The sequence below is a fragment of the Pistacia vera genome, unplaced genomic scaffold, assembly GCF_008641045.1.
Source record: "Pistacia vera cultivar Batoury unplaced genomic scaffold, PisVer_v2 Contig317, whole genome shotgun sequence".
NCBI lineage: Eukaryota > Viridiplantae > Streptophyta > Magnoliopsida > Sapindales > Anacardiaceae > Pistacia > Pistacia vera.
Genome location: NW_022196132.1, coordinates 419715 through 438255, shown reverse-complemented (window position 1 = coordinate 438255; position 18541 = coordinate 419715). Strand labels below are relative to the sequence as shown.

General features: G+C 37.9%; 2 protein-coding genes across 2 annotated transcripts; both read right to left on the bottom strand.

Moving 5' to 3' along the window:
* Window positions 1-1646: 1646 nt before the first annotated feature.
* On the bottom strand, window positions 1647-7466 carry LOC116136541 (protein NETWORKED 1A-like). Its single transcript, XM_031422232.1, has 2 exons — window positions 3384-7466; window positions 1647-3030 (listed from the first exon to the last, which is right to left on the bottom strand). Exons 1-2 carry the CDS (start codon window positions 7464-7466, stop codon window positions 1831-1833), a joined length of 5283 nt encoding a protein of 1760 aa, XP_031278092.1. The 3' UTR covers window positions 1647-1830.
* A 1140-nt stretch (window positions 7467-8606) lies between these two features.
* On the bottom strand, window positions 8607-16600 carry LOC116136540 (protein NETWORKED 1A-like). The gene is made up of 6 exons (XM_031422231.1): window positions 16330-16600; window positions 16177-16226; window positions 15719-15794; window positions 15318-15618; window positions 10166-14412; window positions 8607-9812 (listed from the first exon to the last, which is right to left on the bottom strand). The coding sequence occupies exons 4-6, from the start codon at window positions 15418-15420 to the stop codon at window positions 8607-8609; spliced, it is 5556 nt and encodes a 1851-aa protein (XP_031278091.1). The 5' UTR covers window positions 15421-15618; window positions 15719-15794; window positions 16177-16226; window positions 16330-16600.
* Between the last annotated feature and the right edge of the window lie 1941 nt (window positions 16601-18541).

Below are 18541 nucleotides of genomic sequence, written 5' to 3'. Positions count from 1 at the left end.
TATTTTGTTAGAATAAATTTGTTTACAATCTATTTCAAAAACATTGAATAAACATACCCGCGCAACGCACGGGCCTCATGTCTAGTTATTCAATAATCTATTAAATTTATAATGTTTTTCATAATATAATGTTTTTCATTTTTACTAATTAACATAAAAAATCAATATTCCTAATTAATTTAATAAACAAATGACAAAATATATCTTTACACTTGAACTAATAAATAGTCGAGTAAAGACTTTCACTTAACTAAATTTTAATTTATAATAAACTATTTAAGGGTATTTTTGTCTTTTTAGTCAAATATTAACATAAAATACTAACAGAGTCTGACGAATGGTGGGAAAGTGTCATTTTGAAATTTTACAGGTGGAAAAGTGTCGTTTCGCCAAACCTTGGGTGGGAAAATGTCGCTCTCCCTTCTTGTTGCACAAAACAATTTAATGTGTGACTAGGGGTGTTATCGAGCTGAGTTTTCGGTTTAACAAGCTCGGCTCGTGAAAGAGAAAGACTAAACGAGCCGAGCCATAAATTATATGGCTCGGTAATGGTTTTAACACATTTCGAATCGAGTTCGAGCCGGCTTGCGAGCCAACTCCAAATAATTTTTTTTTTTTAATTCAATTTTTTTAAAAAAAAATTTGCTAGGCAGCAACTGCGCATCTGATTGTCTGCCAGCTTTTAATTCAATTTTTTTTAAGATCCGACGAAGAATATGTCTGCCATGGCCCATGATGATTCTTCAACTTGGTTAGGATTCACAGTAACTCCCATACTTATTTTAATGGTGTGGTGTGGCCAAATCAGATAAAAAGCAAACAAGTTTAACTTGTTTTTGCTTTTTTGGTGAATGACGAGGCCATTTGATTCCTTCATCTGTAACTTTAACCTTTATAAACTCAACACACCTTCTAACAAACAAACCCCAAACAAACAACCATCAAAGATGATGAAGATCCGACGAAGAAACCCCCTACTCACCAATTAAAGTCCGACGAAAATCCCACGAAGATGATGACGATCCGACGAAGATGATTCAGATCTGACGAAAATAATGAAGCTCGGACGAAGATGACGAAGATCTGACGAAGCTTGGACGAAGATGATGAAGTTCCGACGAAGATCAGACGACAATGACGAAGATCCCGCGAAGCTGACGAAGATGAACAAGATCCCACGAAAATGCGAAACATATTTGGCTGAAGATGAACAAAATCGTTAGTTTGGGTCTTTGGGAGGAGTTTGATTCAAACTTTTACGGCAAGGGTTCTATTGGTGAAGGATTTCGACGATTTGGGATTTTAATAACCGGGGCCATTTTGTTATTTTTTAAAACTTGTATTGCATTATTTTCATTAGATCCCAATAGTTCAGAAATTCTCAAAAAAACCCCTGGCATTTCGAGCCAGGCTCGGCTCGCGAGCCGAGCATGTCTCGAACTCAGCTCGTTTTGTATAACGAGCCGAGTTGAGCCGGCTCGTTATCAGACAAACCGAGCCAGCTTGTTAGCGGCTCGGTTCGTTAAGCAGCCGTATGCGTGACCCTTCAAAGAAGCTGCAAGTGTTAAAAGCAGAGTGGAATTATCATGCTTCTTGTCATAACAGTTGGAAAAGACAGAATTTAGTTTCACCATAAGTCCAAGATATTGAAACTTAACATCTGAACATATATTAGGAATGTTGTAGTGCATTGATACAAGGTCGTAGGAGACTATAACATAGAGATGCTCAAGCAGCTTATTCTGATTAGATCAGGTCTACTTCTTACATTTCTACTAAGTTAAGATGAACTAGTTTCCTCTAACAGTTCCAAGAAGTATCCCTCACTCTTCATTCATTAGTTGTTGAAGGTCGCACACACCCACATAAACAACACCCCTTCTTCCGCCGCCCGCTACTTCTCCCACCATTGTAAATGAAGTCCCTCAAAAGCGCACCTGTTTTACTTTCTGAAAACTTGTATTTTCCTTTTGACTTATTTTCATCCTCCAGTTTCAGCAAAATATATTGGATAGTTTGCACTTCAAGCTGCAATCGTCCAATCTTTTCGGACCCTTTACGTGCCTCTTCTGTCACTTTTTTTCTGCAGATATCTCCTGTTGCTTCAGATTCTGCTGAGGACTTCCCCTCCAAAGATGTGGGGCTCTCTTCAGTATCTTTTGACAACCGATCATTCATCTCCACCAGCTGAAGAATGGCTTCCTCGACTTCTAGTAACTGTTCTTTCACTGTTTCGTACTCAGGATCATTGCCCTTCTTGCTCTTCTTGTCCATCTCCATTTTCTTTTTCAAGTCTTGCAGAGTTGTTTGAAGATTCGTCAATTTCTGAGCATCAGAAGCAAGTCTCTCCAAGATCTTTCTCTGGCCCCCTCCTTTATTTGGCTCTCTGTAGCTTCCGGATAACTCTAGCTTGTCAACACCCAACTCCTTCTCAAATTGCAATTCTGAAGAGGGATTGTCCTGATCCACATTCCTGGAATGATGATGGATGGGGATATTTGCCACTGGTGCAGCTGCTCTTTTTTGTGTGTTATTGACCATTGACTCAAGACCACTATCTTGGTCAGCACATTCCCACAACCCGAGCATCTGATCGTTGGCCCCACTATTCTCTCTCCTGCTTCTTCCATAGAATGAACAGTCCGAGACTTGGTCAAGTGGAATATCTTTCATTGACGTTCTACTCGGAATCTCAGAGGTTTCAAGTTTACTCTTCTGCAACTTTGGATTATCAATGAACTCGTCCTCAATTCCCATCTTTTCCTCCTTAAATTCTTTTTCCTCACATGAGAAGGCGCTTCTTAAAGTCAAATCTTCAGTCTCTGTTATTTCATCTTCCACTTTGATGCCAGGTTTTACATTAACCAGTATTTGGGACCTTTCCATTTCTTCAACTACTGCCTTTTCAACTGCTTTAATTCTAGTCTGCATCTCCTTCAACTCTGAAATTCCATCTGGAACCATAATGCATTGAACATCTTTGGGTTCTTGACAGTTCATTTGATGAAGTTGACCAGCCATTTCTGAACTCTGGTGACAATTAAAAGAATTTCTTATTACGCAGTACAAAATATAGATAGCGGATCTAAATAGTGAAGACATGCAGATCATTTTCACAGATTGGCCCAGCATTCTTTTAAACTAATTTTATCAAGCATCAAAAGCATTTGAAAAAATACTACAATTTTCTGATAGTGGATAATTCCGGAGACTGTCAGTTGATATAAAGTTTCTAAAAGTAGGTGTAATAGCAATTTAGAGACATGTTAAGCCAATAAAAAAATCTGGAAATTTAAAAAAACAAACAAAATCTTCCTACTTGCATTCTAGATGCTGATTTGCTTCAAAAAGTAATGTTTTCTAGAGGAGGAAAAGTACATTACCATTTGCTCTTCATTGCTTGTTGGACAATTCTTTTTCTGACGAAAGACATTGTGCTCCAAAGATGCCACATTATCTCTCAGGGAAGCTATTAGAGGAACATATGAAGACAGTTGGGACTTCAATTCTCCAATTTCACTTTCCAAGAATCCAGCTCTTTCTTTCATCTGTTGCGTCTCCAAACTTTTTGTGGCACTTTCATCTCCAAGACTCTCACAAACTTCAGTAAGCTCATATACTTTATTTTCAAGTAGAACTTCACGGGTGGAAGAAATTTGCAGATCAAAATAAAATGACGAAGCCTCCGCCTCCCACAGTCCAAACTCATTGCATCTCTCCTGCAATTCAGTACTCAAGTACACTTCTCTAATCCTTTGTTCTTCAACCTCCTCATGTAACATACCCACTTCAGACTCCAAACTTCTATTTACTTCAGAAAGGGATTCAATTTCCCTTTTTTGTCTTGTGCAATATTCGGATACTTCAAGAACTCGTTTCTCTATGTTTCCTTTAATAAGTTTTAAGTCTTCACACTCCTCCTTAAGTTCTTCAACAGTTTTGCACAATTCCGCATTCAAGTTATGTGCAGCCTTAAGCTTCTGTTCTGCTTCTAAAAGCTCTGTGGCCTTCTTTCTCAGAGAATCCTGCCCAGCAAAAGTTTGATTCTTCAATTGCTCATTGAGTTCTTTGACTTCATGCAGCTCCTTGTTCAACTTGTCAACCGTTTCATTTAGTTGTAGACCTTCTGCTTCTTTCATTTTCAATTTGTCCCCTAGCAATTCAACCTTCTCCTTGAGGTCACTGTTAATCATACGGAGACAGTTGAGATCTTCAGTAAGAGCTTTAACTTCCTCAGCTTTCTCAATTCCGAAACTCTTGAAAACCAAAGAGAGGTTACTGAGATCCAGTGCTTCCTGTAGTATCACACTATTTTCCTCTTCAAGTACACACATCTCATCTTTTAGGACCAAAAATTTCTCAAGCAAAAGTCGGTTTTCCTCACTCTGCTTGGACTTTTCTTGTTGCAATGCCAGGTAAGCCTCCTGCAAACTCATCAGCTTTATGCCATGATATTCCAATTCGCCTGTTAATGTTTTCTGTCGTTGCTCTCCCTTGCTCACTTCTAACATTAACTGCCTGTTCATCTCGAGGAGCTCATCCTTATCTTTTTGCAGCATAGCACATTGCTCGGTCATGATCATAACCTCCTGCTCAAAGATTGTCTTCTCTGACTCAAGTTCAGCTCCCTCTAACCTCATTCCTCCGAGTAAAGTTAAAAGCACTGAGTTCTCAACTACTAGTTGCTGCTTCACATCCTCACTACTCAGGAGTGAACTTTTCAGGTCCTCTATATTATCCAGAATACGTGGGATTGGGATTTGCCCCTTTTCAATCTTATCTTCATGATAGTTAACAGGATCAAATTGGAGAGCCCTAAACAATTGAAAAATTCCAATCCTCAGATTTTCAATCTCATCCAACAAGAATTCTGTTTCCACCTGCTGCTCAAGATTTTCACACTCCAACTCGGATATCAGTTTATCTGATAATTTGGAGGCCTCAATATGTCTCTGACATTCTATTAACAGAGATAAGTTCTTTTGTTCCAGGTCTTCTATAAACTTCTGCAAAATGAAGATCTCGACCTGAGCATTTACAGCTTTATCCAGTTCTTCTTCAAATTCTTTCTTTGTCATCCTAGTTTCTTCTTGCAGTAGACGCAAATGGTTTTCCAGATCTGCCATTCTGGACTCACTTGTATTTACATAACATTCACGCTCTTGTTGCTCCACACTAAGAGAGTCTCGTAGTTCTTCTACTTGACTAAGTGTGGATTCTTTCTCCTTCTCAAGATCAGTATATTTTTCCTCTAATCTTGTAAACCTGTTTTCCAGGTTACCAAGTCTCTTTTCAACATTTTCAAGCCGAGAGACTAAGGTGCTTCTTTCATTTTGGAGATCTGATTTCTCATTTTTGAGCAACTGGCAGAATTCTTCTAAACTCTTTGACTTTGCCCTCAAACCTTCAAGCTCAACATTTGCACCAGCAAGTGATTTTTCCAGCAATACATTTTTTTCCAAGAGCTTCTGCATATTCTCAGTCATAATTTGTAACTGAGAAAGCAAGGTAGTTTTCTCAGCAACAAGAGAGGATTTATCCTCCCGGAGAAATTGACAGGACTCCTTTAATTCCTTGACCTTCTCTCTTGACCCTTCAAACTTGCCACTTAATTCTGACAATGAACTCTCAAGAGCAGCATTCTTCTCCAAAAGACTATCCATGTTCTTCAACTTCTCATATAGAGCCTCTTTCTCTTCCCTCTGCTGTTGGCAGAATTCTTTCAGCTTTGAGTTCTCACCTTGCAACTCCTTCACCGATGATTCAAGGAATTCAGGATTCAAACCTACTGAGAGGACTTGCTCCACTAAAGCCTGGTATCTCCTATTTAACCCAATGATTTCCTCCTTCAAATAGTGAACCTCCAGCTGAAGGGCATTACTTTTGGCCACTTGGAGTACAATCTCTTCTTCAAGTTTCTTTTTCATCTCCCTCAAGTTGCGAATTTCATTCTGTAGATTGTTTATTGAAGTAGTAGAAGAATCGTTCAATTCAATCAGGTTCTGATTTTCCTTTTTAACCTTCTGGATGTCTTCCTCCAAATCATGATTGCATATCTCCAAGTCCTCAAGTGTTTGAAGCTTATTTTGAAGCTCCAATTTAAGAGCTTTCTGCTCCTCTTGAGATTCACACTGCACCTTCTGTAAAGCCTGAAGAGTGGCTTCAACTTGGACAAAACGTGAGTTTTCATCCTGCATTAAAGCCTGAATTTTCTCCAGCTCTTTTTGCTTCTCAGAAAGTTCTTGATCCTTCACTGCTATCTTCTGGGCCAGACTTTCTGCCTCTACCTGCAGAGACTGATTTGATCTCTCCAACAGATCACACTGTTGTTCCACGGTCTTTAATTTTACAACTCCCATTAGAATTTCATAGTTCAGTCGTTCCGCATCTTCTTGGGCACGAAAAATTTCAGTCTCCATCTTAGCCATTTTCTCCAAACACTGCTCGTACCGGAAAGCTGTGGCTTCTTTTTCTTCATTCAGTCTGGTAAGGGCTTGCTTCAGTGCTTTAATTTCAGCTTCTGATCTTTCAGTTTGTTCGTTAAGCATTCTGGCATTTTCCTCGGCAAGTGAAATCTTTTTCTCCAGTGCATTTATCATCTCAAGACATTGCTTGTACTGAAGAAGACCAGCTTCCTTTTCAGCCTGAAATCTAGAGAGTTCTTGCTTGAGATTTTGAGCTTCTATTTCCGCCTTAGACGCTCGCTCATTAAGTCCTTTCGAATCCTCTTGGGCTTGGGAGATCAGAGTCTCCAGACTAGATATTCTTCCCAAACAATCATTGCACTGAAGAAGCCTGGCATCCCTCTCAGCTTCTAATTTGATAAGCGCTTCCTTCAACACTTTAATTTCAATGTCTGCTTTGCTAGCTCGATCATCAAGCCCTCCAGCATCTTTTTGCGCATGTTTAAGTTCTGTCTCCAGGCTAGAAAACTTCTGCAAACTCTGTTGGTACTGAAGAAGAACGGATTCCTTCTCAGCTTGAATCTCTGCAAGTGTTTTCTTTAAGGCTTCAACTTCACTGTCAGCTTTACCCGCAAGACTCTGGTTCTCACTTGAAAATTGAAATAAACTTTCTTGCAAACTGTGTTTGTTCTCTTCTGCTTCATCAATGTTATGACGATTTTTTATCCTTCCTTCAACGTTTGAACATTCTGGCAGTACTGCTCCTGGCCTAAACATCTCACTGAGCTGCTTTAAACCCCTTTTGCTTATTCCAGAGTTTGATTCTTCTGAGTACCCTCCATTCCTTTTCAAAGCATGAAAGTTGGTTGAAGAGAGTCCCAGGAAATCTTTATGCAGGTCATCAGGTTCAAGCAATGCACGTATGGGATGCGGCATTTCTGGTGTGTGAGGCTCAGCTTCAGGGCCTGATGACCCAGACGGTGAATCATCAGGCAGTGCATAGGATACTTGGTTGGGAAATGCTTCTGCCATGGTTCGATGGGTTGATTCTTCATTGCTCATTGAGTTCTTTGACTTCATGCAGCTCCTTGTTCAACTTGTCAACCGTTTCATTTAGTTGTAGACCTTCTGCTTCTTTATTTTCAATTTGTCCCCTAGCAATTCAACCTTCTCCTTGAGGTCACTGTTATCATACGAGCAAGTTGAGATCTTCAGTAAGAGCTTTAACTTCCTCAGCTTTCTCAATTCCGAAACTCTTGAAAACCAAAGAGAGGTTACTGAGATCCAGTGCTTCCTGTAGTATCACACTATTTTCCTCTTCAAGTACACACATCTCATCTTTTAGGACCAAAAATTTCTCAAGCAAAAGTCGGTTTTCCTCACTCTGCTTGGACTTTTCTCGTTGCAATGCAGGTAAGCCTCCTGCAAACTCATCAGCTTTATGCATGATATTCCAATTCGCCTGTTATGTTTTCTGTCGTTGCTCTCCCTTGCTCACTTCTAACATTAACTGCCTGTTCATCTCGAGGAGCTCATCCTTTCTTTTTGCAGCATAGCACATTGCTCGGTCATGATCAAAACCTCCTGCTCAAAGATTGTCTTCTCTGACTCAATTCAGCTCCCTCTAACCTCATTCCTCCAGTAAAGTTAAAGCACTGAGTTCTCAACTACTAGTTGCTGCTTACACCCTCACTACTCAGGATTGAACTTTTCAGGTCCTCTATATTATCCAGAATACGTGGGATTGGGATTGCCCCTTTTCATCTTATCTTCATGATAGTTAACAGGATCAAATTGGAGAGCCCTAAACAATTGAAAAATTCCGATCCTCAGATTTTCAATCTCCATCAAAGAATTCTGTTTCCACCTGCTGCTCAAGATTTTCACACTCCAACTCGGATATCAGTTTATCTGATAATTTGGAGGCCTCAATATGGCAAGTGTTAAAAGCAGAGTGGAATTATCATGCTTCTTGTCATAACAGTTGGAAAAGACAGACTTTAGTTTCACCATAAGTCCATGATATTGAAACTTAACATCTGAACATATATTAGGAATGTTGTAGTGCATTGATACAAGGTCGTAGGAGACTATAACATAGAGATGCTCAAGCAGCTTATTCTGATTAGATCAGGTCTACTTCTTACATTTCTACTAAGTTAAGATGAACTAGTTTCCTCTAACAGTTCCAAGAAGTATCCCTCACTCTTCATTCATTAGTTGTTGAAGGTTCACACACCCACATAAACAACACCCCTTCTTCCGCCGCCCGCTACTTCTCCCACCATTGTAAATGAAGTCCCTCAAAAGCGCACCTGTTTTACTTTCTGAAAACTTGTATTTTCCTTTTGACTTATTTTCATCCTCCAGTTTCAGCAAAATATATTGGATAGTTTGCACTTCAAGCTGCAATCGTCCAATCTTTTCGGACCCTTTACGTGCCTCTTCTGTCACTTTTTTTCTGCAGATATCTCCTGTTGCTTCAGATTCTGCTGAGGACTTCCCCTCCAAAGATGTGGGGCTCTCTTCAGTATCTTTTGACAACCGATCATTCATCTCCACCAGCTGAAGAATGGCTTCCTCGACTTCTAGTAACTGTTCTTTCACTGTTTCGTACTCAGGATCATTGCCCTTCTTGCTCTTCTTGTCCATCTCCATTTTCTTTTTCAAGTCTTGCAGAGTTGTTTGAAGATTCGTCAATTTCTGAGCATCAGAAGCAAGTCTCTCCAAGATCTTTCTCTGGCCCCCTCCTTTATTTGGCTCTCTGTAGCTTCCGGATAACTCTAGCTTGTCAACACCCAACTCCTTCTCAAATTGCAATTCTGAAGAGGGATTGTCCTGATCCACATTCCTGGAATGATGATGGATGGGGATATTTGCCACTGGTGCAGCTGCTCTTTTTTGTGTGTTATTGACCATTGACTCAAGACCACTATCTTGGTCAGCACATTCCCACAACCCGAGCATCTGATCGTTGGCCCCACTATTCTCTCTCCTGCTTCTTCCATAGAATGAACAGTCCGAGACTTGGTCAAGTGGAATATCTTTCATTGACGTTCTACTCGGAATCTCAGAGGTTTCAAGTTTACTCTTCTGCAACTTTGGATTATCAATGAACTCGTCCTCAATTCCCATCTTTTCCTCCTTAAATTCTTTTTCCTCACATGAGAAGGCGCTTCTTAAAGTCAAATCTTCAGTCTCTGTTATTTCATCTTCCACTTTGATGCCAGGTTTTACATTAACCAGTATTTGGGACCTTTCCATTTCTTCAACTACTGCCTTTTCAACTGCTTTAATTCTAGTCTGCATCTCCTTCAACTCTGAAATTCCATCTGGAACCATAATGCATTGAACATCTTTGGGTTCTTGACAGTTCATTTGATGAAGTTGACCAGCCATTTCTGAACTCTGGTGACAATTAAAAGAATTTCTTATTACGCAGTACAAAATATAGATAGCGGATCTAAATAGTGAAGACATGCAGATCATTTTCACAGATTGGCCCAGCATTCTTTTAAACTAATTTTATCAAGCATCAAAAGCATTTGAAAAAATACTACAATTTTCTGATAGTGGATAATTCCGGAGACTGTCAGTTGATATAAAGTTTCTAAAAGTAGGTGTAATAGCAATTTAGAGACATGTTAAGCCAATAAAAAAATCTGGAAATTTAAAAAAACAAACAAAATCTTCCTACTTGCATTCTAGATGCTGATTTGCTTCAAAAAGTAATGTTTTCTAGAGGAGGAAAAGTACATTACCATTTGCTCTTCATTGCTTGTTGGACAATTCTTTTTCTGACGAAAGACATTGTGCTCCAAAGATGCCACATTATCTCTCAGGGAAGCTATTAGAGGAACATATGAAGACAGTTGGGACTTCAATTCTCCAATTTCACTTTCCAAGAATCCAGCTCTTTCTTTCATCTGTTGCGTCTCCAAACTTTTTGTGGCACTTTCATCTCCAAGACTCTCACAAACTTCAGTAAGCTCATATACTTTATTTTCAAGTAGAACTTCACGGGTGGAAGAAATTTGCAGATCAAAATAAAATGACGAAGCCTCCGCCTCCCACAGTCCAAACTCATTGCATCTCTCCTGCAATTCAGTACTCAAGTACACTTCTCTAATCCTTTGTTCTTCAACCTCCTCATGTAACATACCCACTTCAGACTCCAAACTTCTATTTACTTCAGAAAGGGATTCAATTTCCCTTTTTTGTCTTGTGCAATATTCGGATACTTCAAGAACTCGTTTCTCTATGTTTCCTTTAATAAGTTTTAAGTCTTCACACTCCTCCTTAAGTTCTTCAACAGTTTTGCACAATTCCGCATTCAAGTTATGTGCAGCCTTAAGCTTCTGTTCTGCTTCTAAAAGCTCTGTGGCCTTCTTTCTCAGAGAATCCTGCCCAGCAAAAGTTTGATTCTTCAATTGCTCATTGAGTTCTTTGACTTCATGCAGCTCCTTGTTCAACTTGTCAACCGTTTCATTTAGTTGTAGACCTTCTGCTTCTTTCATTTTCAATTTGTCCCCTAGCAATTCAACCTTCTCCTTGAGGTCACTGTTAATCATACGGAGACAGTTGAGATCTTCAGTAAGAGCTTTAACTTCCTCAGCTTTCTCAATTCCGAAACTCTTGAAAACCAAAGAGAGGTTACTGAGATCCAGTGCTTCCTGTAGTATCACACTATTTTCCTCTTCAAGTACACACATCTCATCTTTTAGGACCAAAAATTTCTCAAGCAAAAGTCGGTTTTCCTCACTCTGCTTGGACTTTTCTTGTTGCAATGCCAGGTAAGCCTCCTGCAAACTCATCAGCTTTATGCCCTGATTTTCCAATTCACCTGTTAATGTGTTCTGTCGTTGCTCTCCCTTGCTCACTTCTAACATTAACTGCCTGTTCATCTCGAGGAGCTCATCCTTATCTTTTTGCAGCATAGCACATTGCTCGGTCATGATCATAACCTCCTGCTCAAAGATTGTCTTCTCTGACTCAAGTTCAGCTCCCTCTAATCTCATTCCTCCGAGTAAAGTTAAAAGCACTGAGTTCTCAACTACTAGTTGCTGCTTCACATCCTCACTACTCAGGAGTGAACTTTTCAGGTCCTCTATATTATCCAGAATACGTGGGATTGGGATTTGCCCCTTTTCAATCTTATCTTCATGATAGTTAACAGGATCAAATTGGAGAGCCCTAAACAATTGAAAAATTCCAATCCTCAGATTTTCAATCTCATCCAACAAGAATTCTGTTTCCACCTGCTGCTCAAGATTTTCACACTCCAACTCGGATATCAGTTTATCTGATAATTTGGAGGCCTCAATATGTCTCTGACATTCTATTAACAGAGATAAGTTCTTTTGTTCCAGGTCTTCTATAAACTTCTGCAAAATGAAGATCTCGACCTGAGCATTTACAGCTTTATCCAGTTCTTCTTCAAATTCTTTCTTTGTCATCCTAGTTTCTTCTTGCAGTAGACGCAAATGGTTTTCCAGATCTGCCATTCTGGACTCACTTGTATTTACATAACATTCACGCTCTTGTTGCTCCACACTAAGAGAGTCTCGTAGTTCTTCTACTTGACTAAGTGTGGATTCTTTCTCCTTCTCAAGATCAGTATATTTTTCCTCTAATCTTGTAAACCTGTTTTCCAGGTTACCAAGTCTCTTTTCAACATTTTCAAGCCGAGAGACTAAGGTGCTTCTTTCATTTTGGAGATCTGATTTCTCATTTTTGAGCAACTGGCAGAATTCTTCTAAACTCTTTGACTTTGCCCTCAAACCTTCAAGCTCAACATTTGCACCAGCAAGTGATTTTTCCAGCAATACATTTTTTTCCAAGAGCTTCTGCATATTCTCAGTCATAATTTGTAACTGAGAAAGCAAGGTAGTTTTCTCAGCAACAAGAGAGGATTTATCCTCCCGGAGAAATTGACAGGACTCCTTTAATTCCTTGACCTTCTCTCTTGACCCTTCAAACTTGCCACTTAATTCTGACAATGAACTCTCAAGAGCAGCATTCTTCTCCAAAAGACTATCCATGTTCTTCAACTTCTCATATAGAGCCTCTTTCTCTTCCCTCTGCTGTTGGCAGAATTCTTTCAGCTTTGAGTTCTCACCTTGCAACTCCTTCACCGATGATTCAAGGAATTCAGGATTCAAACCTACTGAGAGGACTTGCTCCACTAAAGCCTGGTATCTCCTATTTAACCCAATGATTTCCTCCTTCAAATAGTGAACCTCCAGCTGAAGGGCATTACTTTTGGCCACTTGGAGTACAATCTCTTCTTCAAGTTTCTTTTTCATCTCCCTCAAGTTGCGAATTTCATTCTGTAGATTGTTTATTGAAGTAGTAGAAGAATCGTTCAATTCAATCAGGTTCTGATTTTCCTTTTTAACCTTCTGGATGTCTTCCTCCAAATCATGATTGCATATCTCCAAGTCCTCAAGTGTTTGAAGCTTATTTTGAAGCTCCAATTTAAGAGCTTTCTGCTCCTCTTGAGATTCACACTGCACCTTCTGTAAAGCCTGAAGAGTGGCTTCAACTTGGACAAAACGTGAGTTTTCATCCTGCATTAAAGCCTGAATTTTCTCCAGCTCTTTTTGCTTCTCAGAAAGTTCTTGATCCTTCACTGCTATCTTCTGGGCCAGACTTTCTGCCTCTACCTGCAGAGACTGATTTGATCTCTCCAACAGATCACACTGTTGTTCCACGGTCTTTAATTTTACAACTCCCATTAGAATTTCATAGTTCAGTCGTTCCGCATCTTCTTGGGCACGAAAAATTTCAGTCTCCATCTTAGCCATTTTCTCCAAACACTGCTCGTACCGGAAAGCTGTGGCTTCTTTTTCTTCATTCAGTCTGGTAAGGGCTTGCTTCAGTGCTTTAATTTCAGCTTCTGATCTTTCAGTTTGTTCGTTAAGCATTCTGGCATTTTCCTCGGCAAGTGAAATCTTTTTCTCCAGTGCATTTATCATCTCAAGACATTGCTTGTACTGAAGAAGACCAGCTTCCTTTTCAGCCTGAAATCTAGAGAGTTCTTGCTTGAGATTTTGAGCTTCTATTTCCGCCTTAGACGCTCGCTCATTAAGTCCTTTCGAATCCTCTTGGGCTTGGGAGATCAGAGTCTCCAGACTAGATATTCTTCCCAAACAATCATTGCACTGAAGAAGCCTGGCATCCCTCTCAGCTTCTAATTTGATAAGCGCTTCCTTCAACACTTTAATTTCAATGTCTGCTTTGCTAGCTCGATCATCAAGCCCTCCAGCATCTTTTTGCGCATGTTTAAGTTCTGTCTCCAGGCTAGAAAACTTCTGCAAACTCTGTTGGTACTGAAGAAGAACGGATTCCTTCTCAGCTTGAATCTCTGCAAGTGTTTTCTTTAAGGCTTCAACTTCACTGTCAGCTTTACCCGCAAGACTCTGGTTCTCACTTGAAAATTGAAATAAACTTTCTTGCAAACTGTGTTTGTTCTCTTCTGCTTCATCAATGTTATGACGATTTTTTATCCTTCCTTCAACGTTTGAACATTCTGGCAGTACTGCTCCTGGCCTAAACATCTCACTGAGCTGCTTTAAACCCCTTTTGCTTATTCCAGAGTTTGATTCTTCTGAGTACCCTCCATTCCTTTTCAAAGCATGTAAGTTGGTTGAAGAGAGTCCCAGGGAATCTTTATGCAGGTCATCAGGTTCAAGCAATGCACGTATGGGATGCGGCATTTCTGGTGTGTGAGGCTCAGCTTCAGGGCCTGATGACCCAGACGGTGAATCATCAGGCAGTGCATAGGATACTTGGTTGGGAAATGCTTCTGCCATGGTTCGATGGGCCTGACGGAGCTCAACAGTTGCATGATCATATCTCTCAGCCAACGCACGGTAAGCTCGGTAAAATTCCTCAACCAATTTCATGAGCTCCGGACGTTTCTTATAGTACATTTCTGCTCTCCTTGCAAAAGAATCTGCATCTTCTTCAATGAGCTTGATCATTGCTTTGACTTTGGCATCCATATCTGTCACAACATAGTCAAAGTCAGGTGACTCGTGACCCAAAATTTGAGCACTTTTAACTCTCAACAACAATCATTGTAACTCAACTACGACTTAAAAAACCTTGATATTTAAATTAGGAGCTATGAACCTATCATCTATGATATTTATCATGCATAAAACAAGTTTGACATTATTGGATCCTCCATATGTATGTTGATGTTGTAATGTCAGCTAAAGGATAAAGAAAAATGGTTCTTAAAGTACCCACAGATTGAACCTATAATAAAATAAACAAAAGAGGACTTAGATTCAATGTGGTCGTATAAATTGGTTTCAATCTATGATATGGAGATGATAAATCATTTTTGCCCCTTCAAAGAATCTTAATTAAGTGTCGAGGTAAAAACAGACAGTGGAACAAAAAAATATATGAGTCCTGGAAAGTTAAGAGCATTATGAGAATGAAAGCAAATGCAACAATGTACAGAAATAAACTCCTCTATATGAATATCTGTGAATCTATGCACTTGTATGCTACAATGCACGTCCATATGCATTCCCACATTTCAGTGCGAGGCTTTCCATTTTAAACCATTTGTAACTTCTTTTCTATGTTCCTTTATGCATTTACTTCCAATAAAAAACCAAAGTTCTAGACAAATTTGATCTCATCATACCTAGATATTAAGCTTTTTGTTGGGACATAAGCTAAGAAACTAGTTCAAACAGGTAGAAAACGAAAACATTTGTGCTTTAGTTTCTAATTTGAACAGATAGTTTGAAAGCATCAGGCAACTTCTTGTTAATTTATCAACAAAGAATAGCCTGCAAAGTTCATGTGTACGTGATAACATATATTTAATGATTAATAAGCGTTTATTACTCATACACACTTACCCACCAAAATTTAAGTAGAAGTGAATACCTGTAAGATTTTCCTGAAGCCATTTCGAATTCTTTGGGCTAATGTGGCTGTCCCACCACCAAGAATACATGCGCCTGGACTCCTGATGTAGCAGGGTTGCCATGACTCCAGCAAAGAACAACAACACTACTGGTTTGGATGTTGCAAAAGCCTGGTTGTTATACCAGCAATAAAATCTAAGGTAATTTATCCAGGCCAGAATAACAAATTAATGGATTTTCACCACCCAATTATCCTAAAACAGCCTTTGAAGTTCAGCATGCCTCAGTCCTTGAACACTCACCAAGATAATCAAGCCACACTGTAAACATTAAGAGATGTTAAGCAACAGATTTTTCACATGAGCTTCTTTATACTACAGACTGAAAAGATTGCCAGCCCTTCAATCATAAGGGAATTACCTGCTCAATTCAGCACCACTCACACAAATGCAACTCCTTACTTCAGTATGCTTCACAATAGCAAATCAGATGCACACTGATCCAAAAATAAATAAAGAAGTTTAGATCAGATCTTAAATTCCATAGATAAAGAAGACACTAGAAAATTAAGGTAAACGCCATACAAGCATTCTTACTTGAATAAAAAAAAAAAATGTAATTGCTAGAAACGAAACACACTAACATAATACGTGCATTGTATAATTTCTGATATGCAGGATGTAGAAAGCCCGCAATTTGCAGCATTTTAAATACTTGTTCAGTAGAACTAACATAAGGAATCCATTGCAACTGATGCACTCATAGAAGCGCAAAACATTATCTTCATGAAAGATGGACTCAACAAAGAACTGTAAAAATAGTCTCAACAAACAACTGTAAAAATAGTTTCAAATGCATCATAAGATCAAAGAACTTACCAAAAAAATTAAAAAGAATAATGGTGATAACTCCTGATCAGCAACCAAAACTACAATCAAAGAAACACAAAAGAATGAACTTTAAGCAGAAGAGCCTCTACAAAGATATCAACAAAAATCTTTTTTTTTTCTATGGCAAGGGCATAAACTTACCAATTGACAGAAACTTGGAGATCGATTCCGATCGGATAGCAACAACTACGCTTCATAAGAACAGAAAAAACGCGAACTTCGGCCAAAATGGCCTGAAAAAAAACTGCTAAAAAAATGAATGTTGACCAAGCAAGTATCGAGATCAAGTACACACCAAAAGAGTGAAAAATGCTGATGGGATATTCTCAGCAGCTGCGATACTACACCTCCAGCTGCATATCGTCTTAGTCACCCCATTTCCTTCCTCTAACTCACAAACACAAAAACAAACACAGACACACACTCTCTCTCTCTCTCTCTCTCTCTCTCTCTCAAATGAGTACTTCTGGGCAATATATCTCAGACTCTGTTCACTCGACTGTAAAATAAAAAATAAATGGATTATACAAATAGGGTAAGATGCTTGCATTTTCCAAGGGGGACTTTTTTTTTTTTTTTTTTAATGAAATAAGGTAAGATTTTATTTATTAGTATATACATAGTTCAAATTACATACATAAATCCTGCTTGGATGGTTATATAGAGACTTTAAGTATATTGTTAGATCCTGAGTTTGAATCTCTTTTCGATTACTAATAAAAATAGTTAGTTAAATTTTTATTCAATCGATAATTTTAAAGTTTCAAAATATTATTTGAAGTATACGTAAACTAAATTGACGTCTCCTGTTAAAAAAAAAAAAAAAAAAATTGCATACATAAATTTGGTTGAATTTAGTTTGTTGTATAATCGATTTGATTTAATTAATGATAATCTAGGAAACCGTCACTTTTGCTGTCTTTTGTCGTTACTTTCTATGCGGATCGCGGATAGTTACATTACGGGACTTGAATTTGATTGAGATGACTAATATACCCTTGCTTAAGATCTCAAAAATGTTCTTTCTTGGATTCTGAAGCAAAAATACTGACAGTGATGCAAGAACTGTTAAGAAATTGTATATAATATAATATTTGAGTAATTGACTTGACACTTAGCAATTCAAGAAGCCTCCTCTTAATTCTTATACACCATAATGAATTAAGGAATATTTGATTTTATCATATTGTATTAAATTAATAATCATTTTATTTTTGACCCCAAAAACTATATATTATCATGGTTTTTGTTATTTGATTTAAGTACACATGGGCCGTCTTTTGAAGTTTGCATGCGCATTCATGTATGTATTAAAATAATTTAGGATGCACGAAAGCACCAAAAGAAAAAGTCTAAATGGGAACATTATATTAACAATAATAAGAAGTGAGAACGATATTTTCCCACCCAAGGTTTGGCGGAACGACACTTTCTCACTTTTCAAGTTTCAAAATGACACTTCTGACCATTTTTTTGGTTCCGTTATGTTTTCTATTAATATTTGACTGAAAAGATAAAAATACATTCAATATTTGACTTTATAAATTTTTTATTATTTTTTAATTGGCCAAAAGTCAAATATTAAAAATCAAAAAGAAAAAATAGTTAGTCTCAACTAAAAAGTTAGGATTAATGCTATAGAATTATTTAAAGTTAAATGACTTTAATATTTATTTATTTATAATATCATCAATATCTCATTACTATTATTCAATAATCAACTAAATTTATAATGTTTTTCATTTTTACTAATTAACATAGAAAATCAACATTCCTAATTAATTAAATAAACAAAGGAAAAAATATATCTTTATACTTAAACTAATAAATAATCGAGTAAAGACTTTGACTTAAATAAATTATAATTTATAATAAACTATTTAAATGTATTTTCGTCTTTTTAATTAAATATTAATAGAAAATATTAACAAAACTTAACGAAGGGTGGAAAAGTGTCATTTTGAAACTTACCGGATGGGAAAGTGTCATTTATCCAAAACTTGGGTGGGAACATGTCGTCCCCCCTAATAAGAATATTAAACTTTAGGTAATATTGGGATTCAGATTTTGGATTATATTAGTCCATGTCTTAAAGGTGGGGGTGGGTGGTTTTCATTTTCAAAGGTGGGCCTGTTTTTTATGGAAGTAAATTAAAGAGCAAAATACTGTACTTAAAAATGTATTTATTTTTATTTTATAAAGTGTCCCATGGTTTTGGTGTAATGAAATTATCTTGAAATGGAGATGAATTGATTGTACTTTAGACTTCAACTAATTAAATAGTGATGGGACATTAAATCTGATTAATGTAGGTGAATGTAATGTTAGATTTTATTAAAAGAGGGCATTGACA

Bases quoted from the DNA above. Each gene is read 5' to 3' on its own strand.
- LOC116136541 (XM_031422232.1), bottom strand. From the start codon at position 7,466: ATGAGCAATGAAGAATCAACCCATCGAACCATGGCAGAAGCATTTCCC. The intron at 3,031-3,383 runs GTAATGTACTTT...AATTGTCACCAG, and splicing joins CAAGCAATGAAGAGCAAATG to AGTTCAGAAATGGCTGGTCA.
- LOC116136540 (XM_031422231.1), bottom strand. From the start codon at position 15,420: ATGGCAACCCTGCTACATCAGGAGTCCAGGCGCATGTATTCTTGGTGG. The intron at 14,413-15,317 runs GTATTCACTTCT...ATGTTGTGACAG, and splicing joins GCTTCAGGAAAATCTTACAG to ATATGGATGCCAAAGTCAAA. The intron at 9,813-10,165 runs GTAATGTACTTT...AATTGTCACCAG, and splicing joins CAAGCAATGAAGAGCAAATG to AGTTCAGAAATGGCTGGTCA.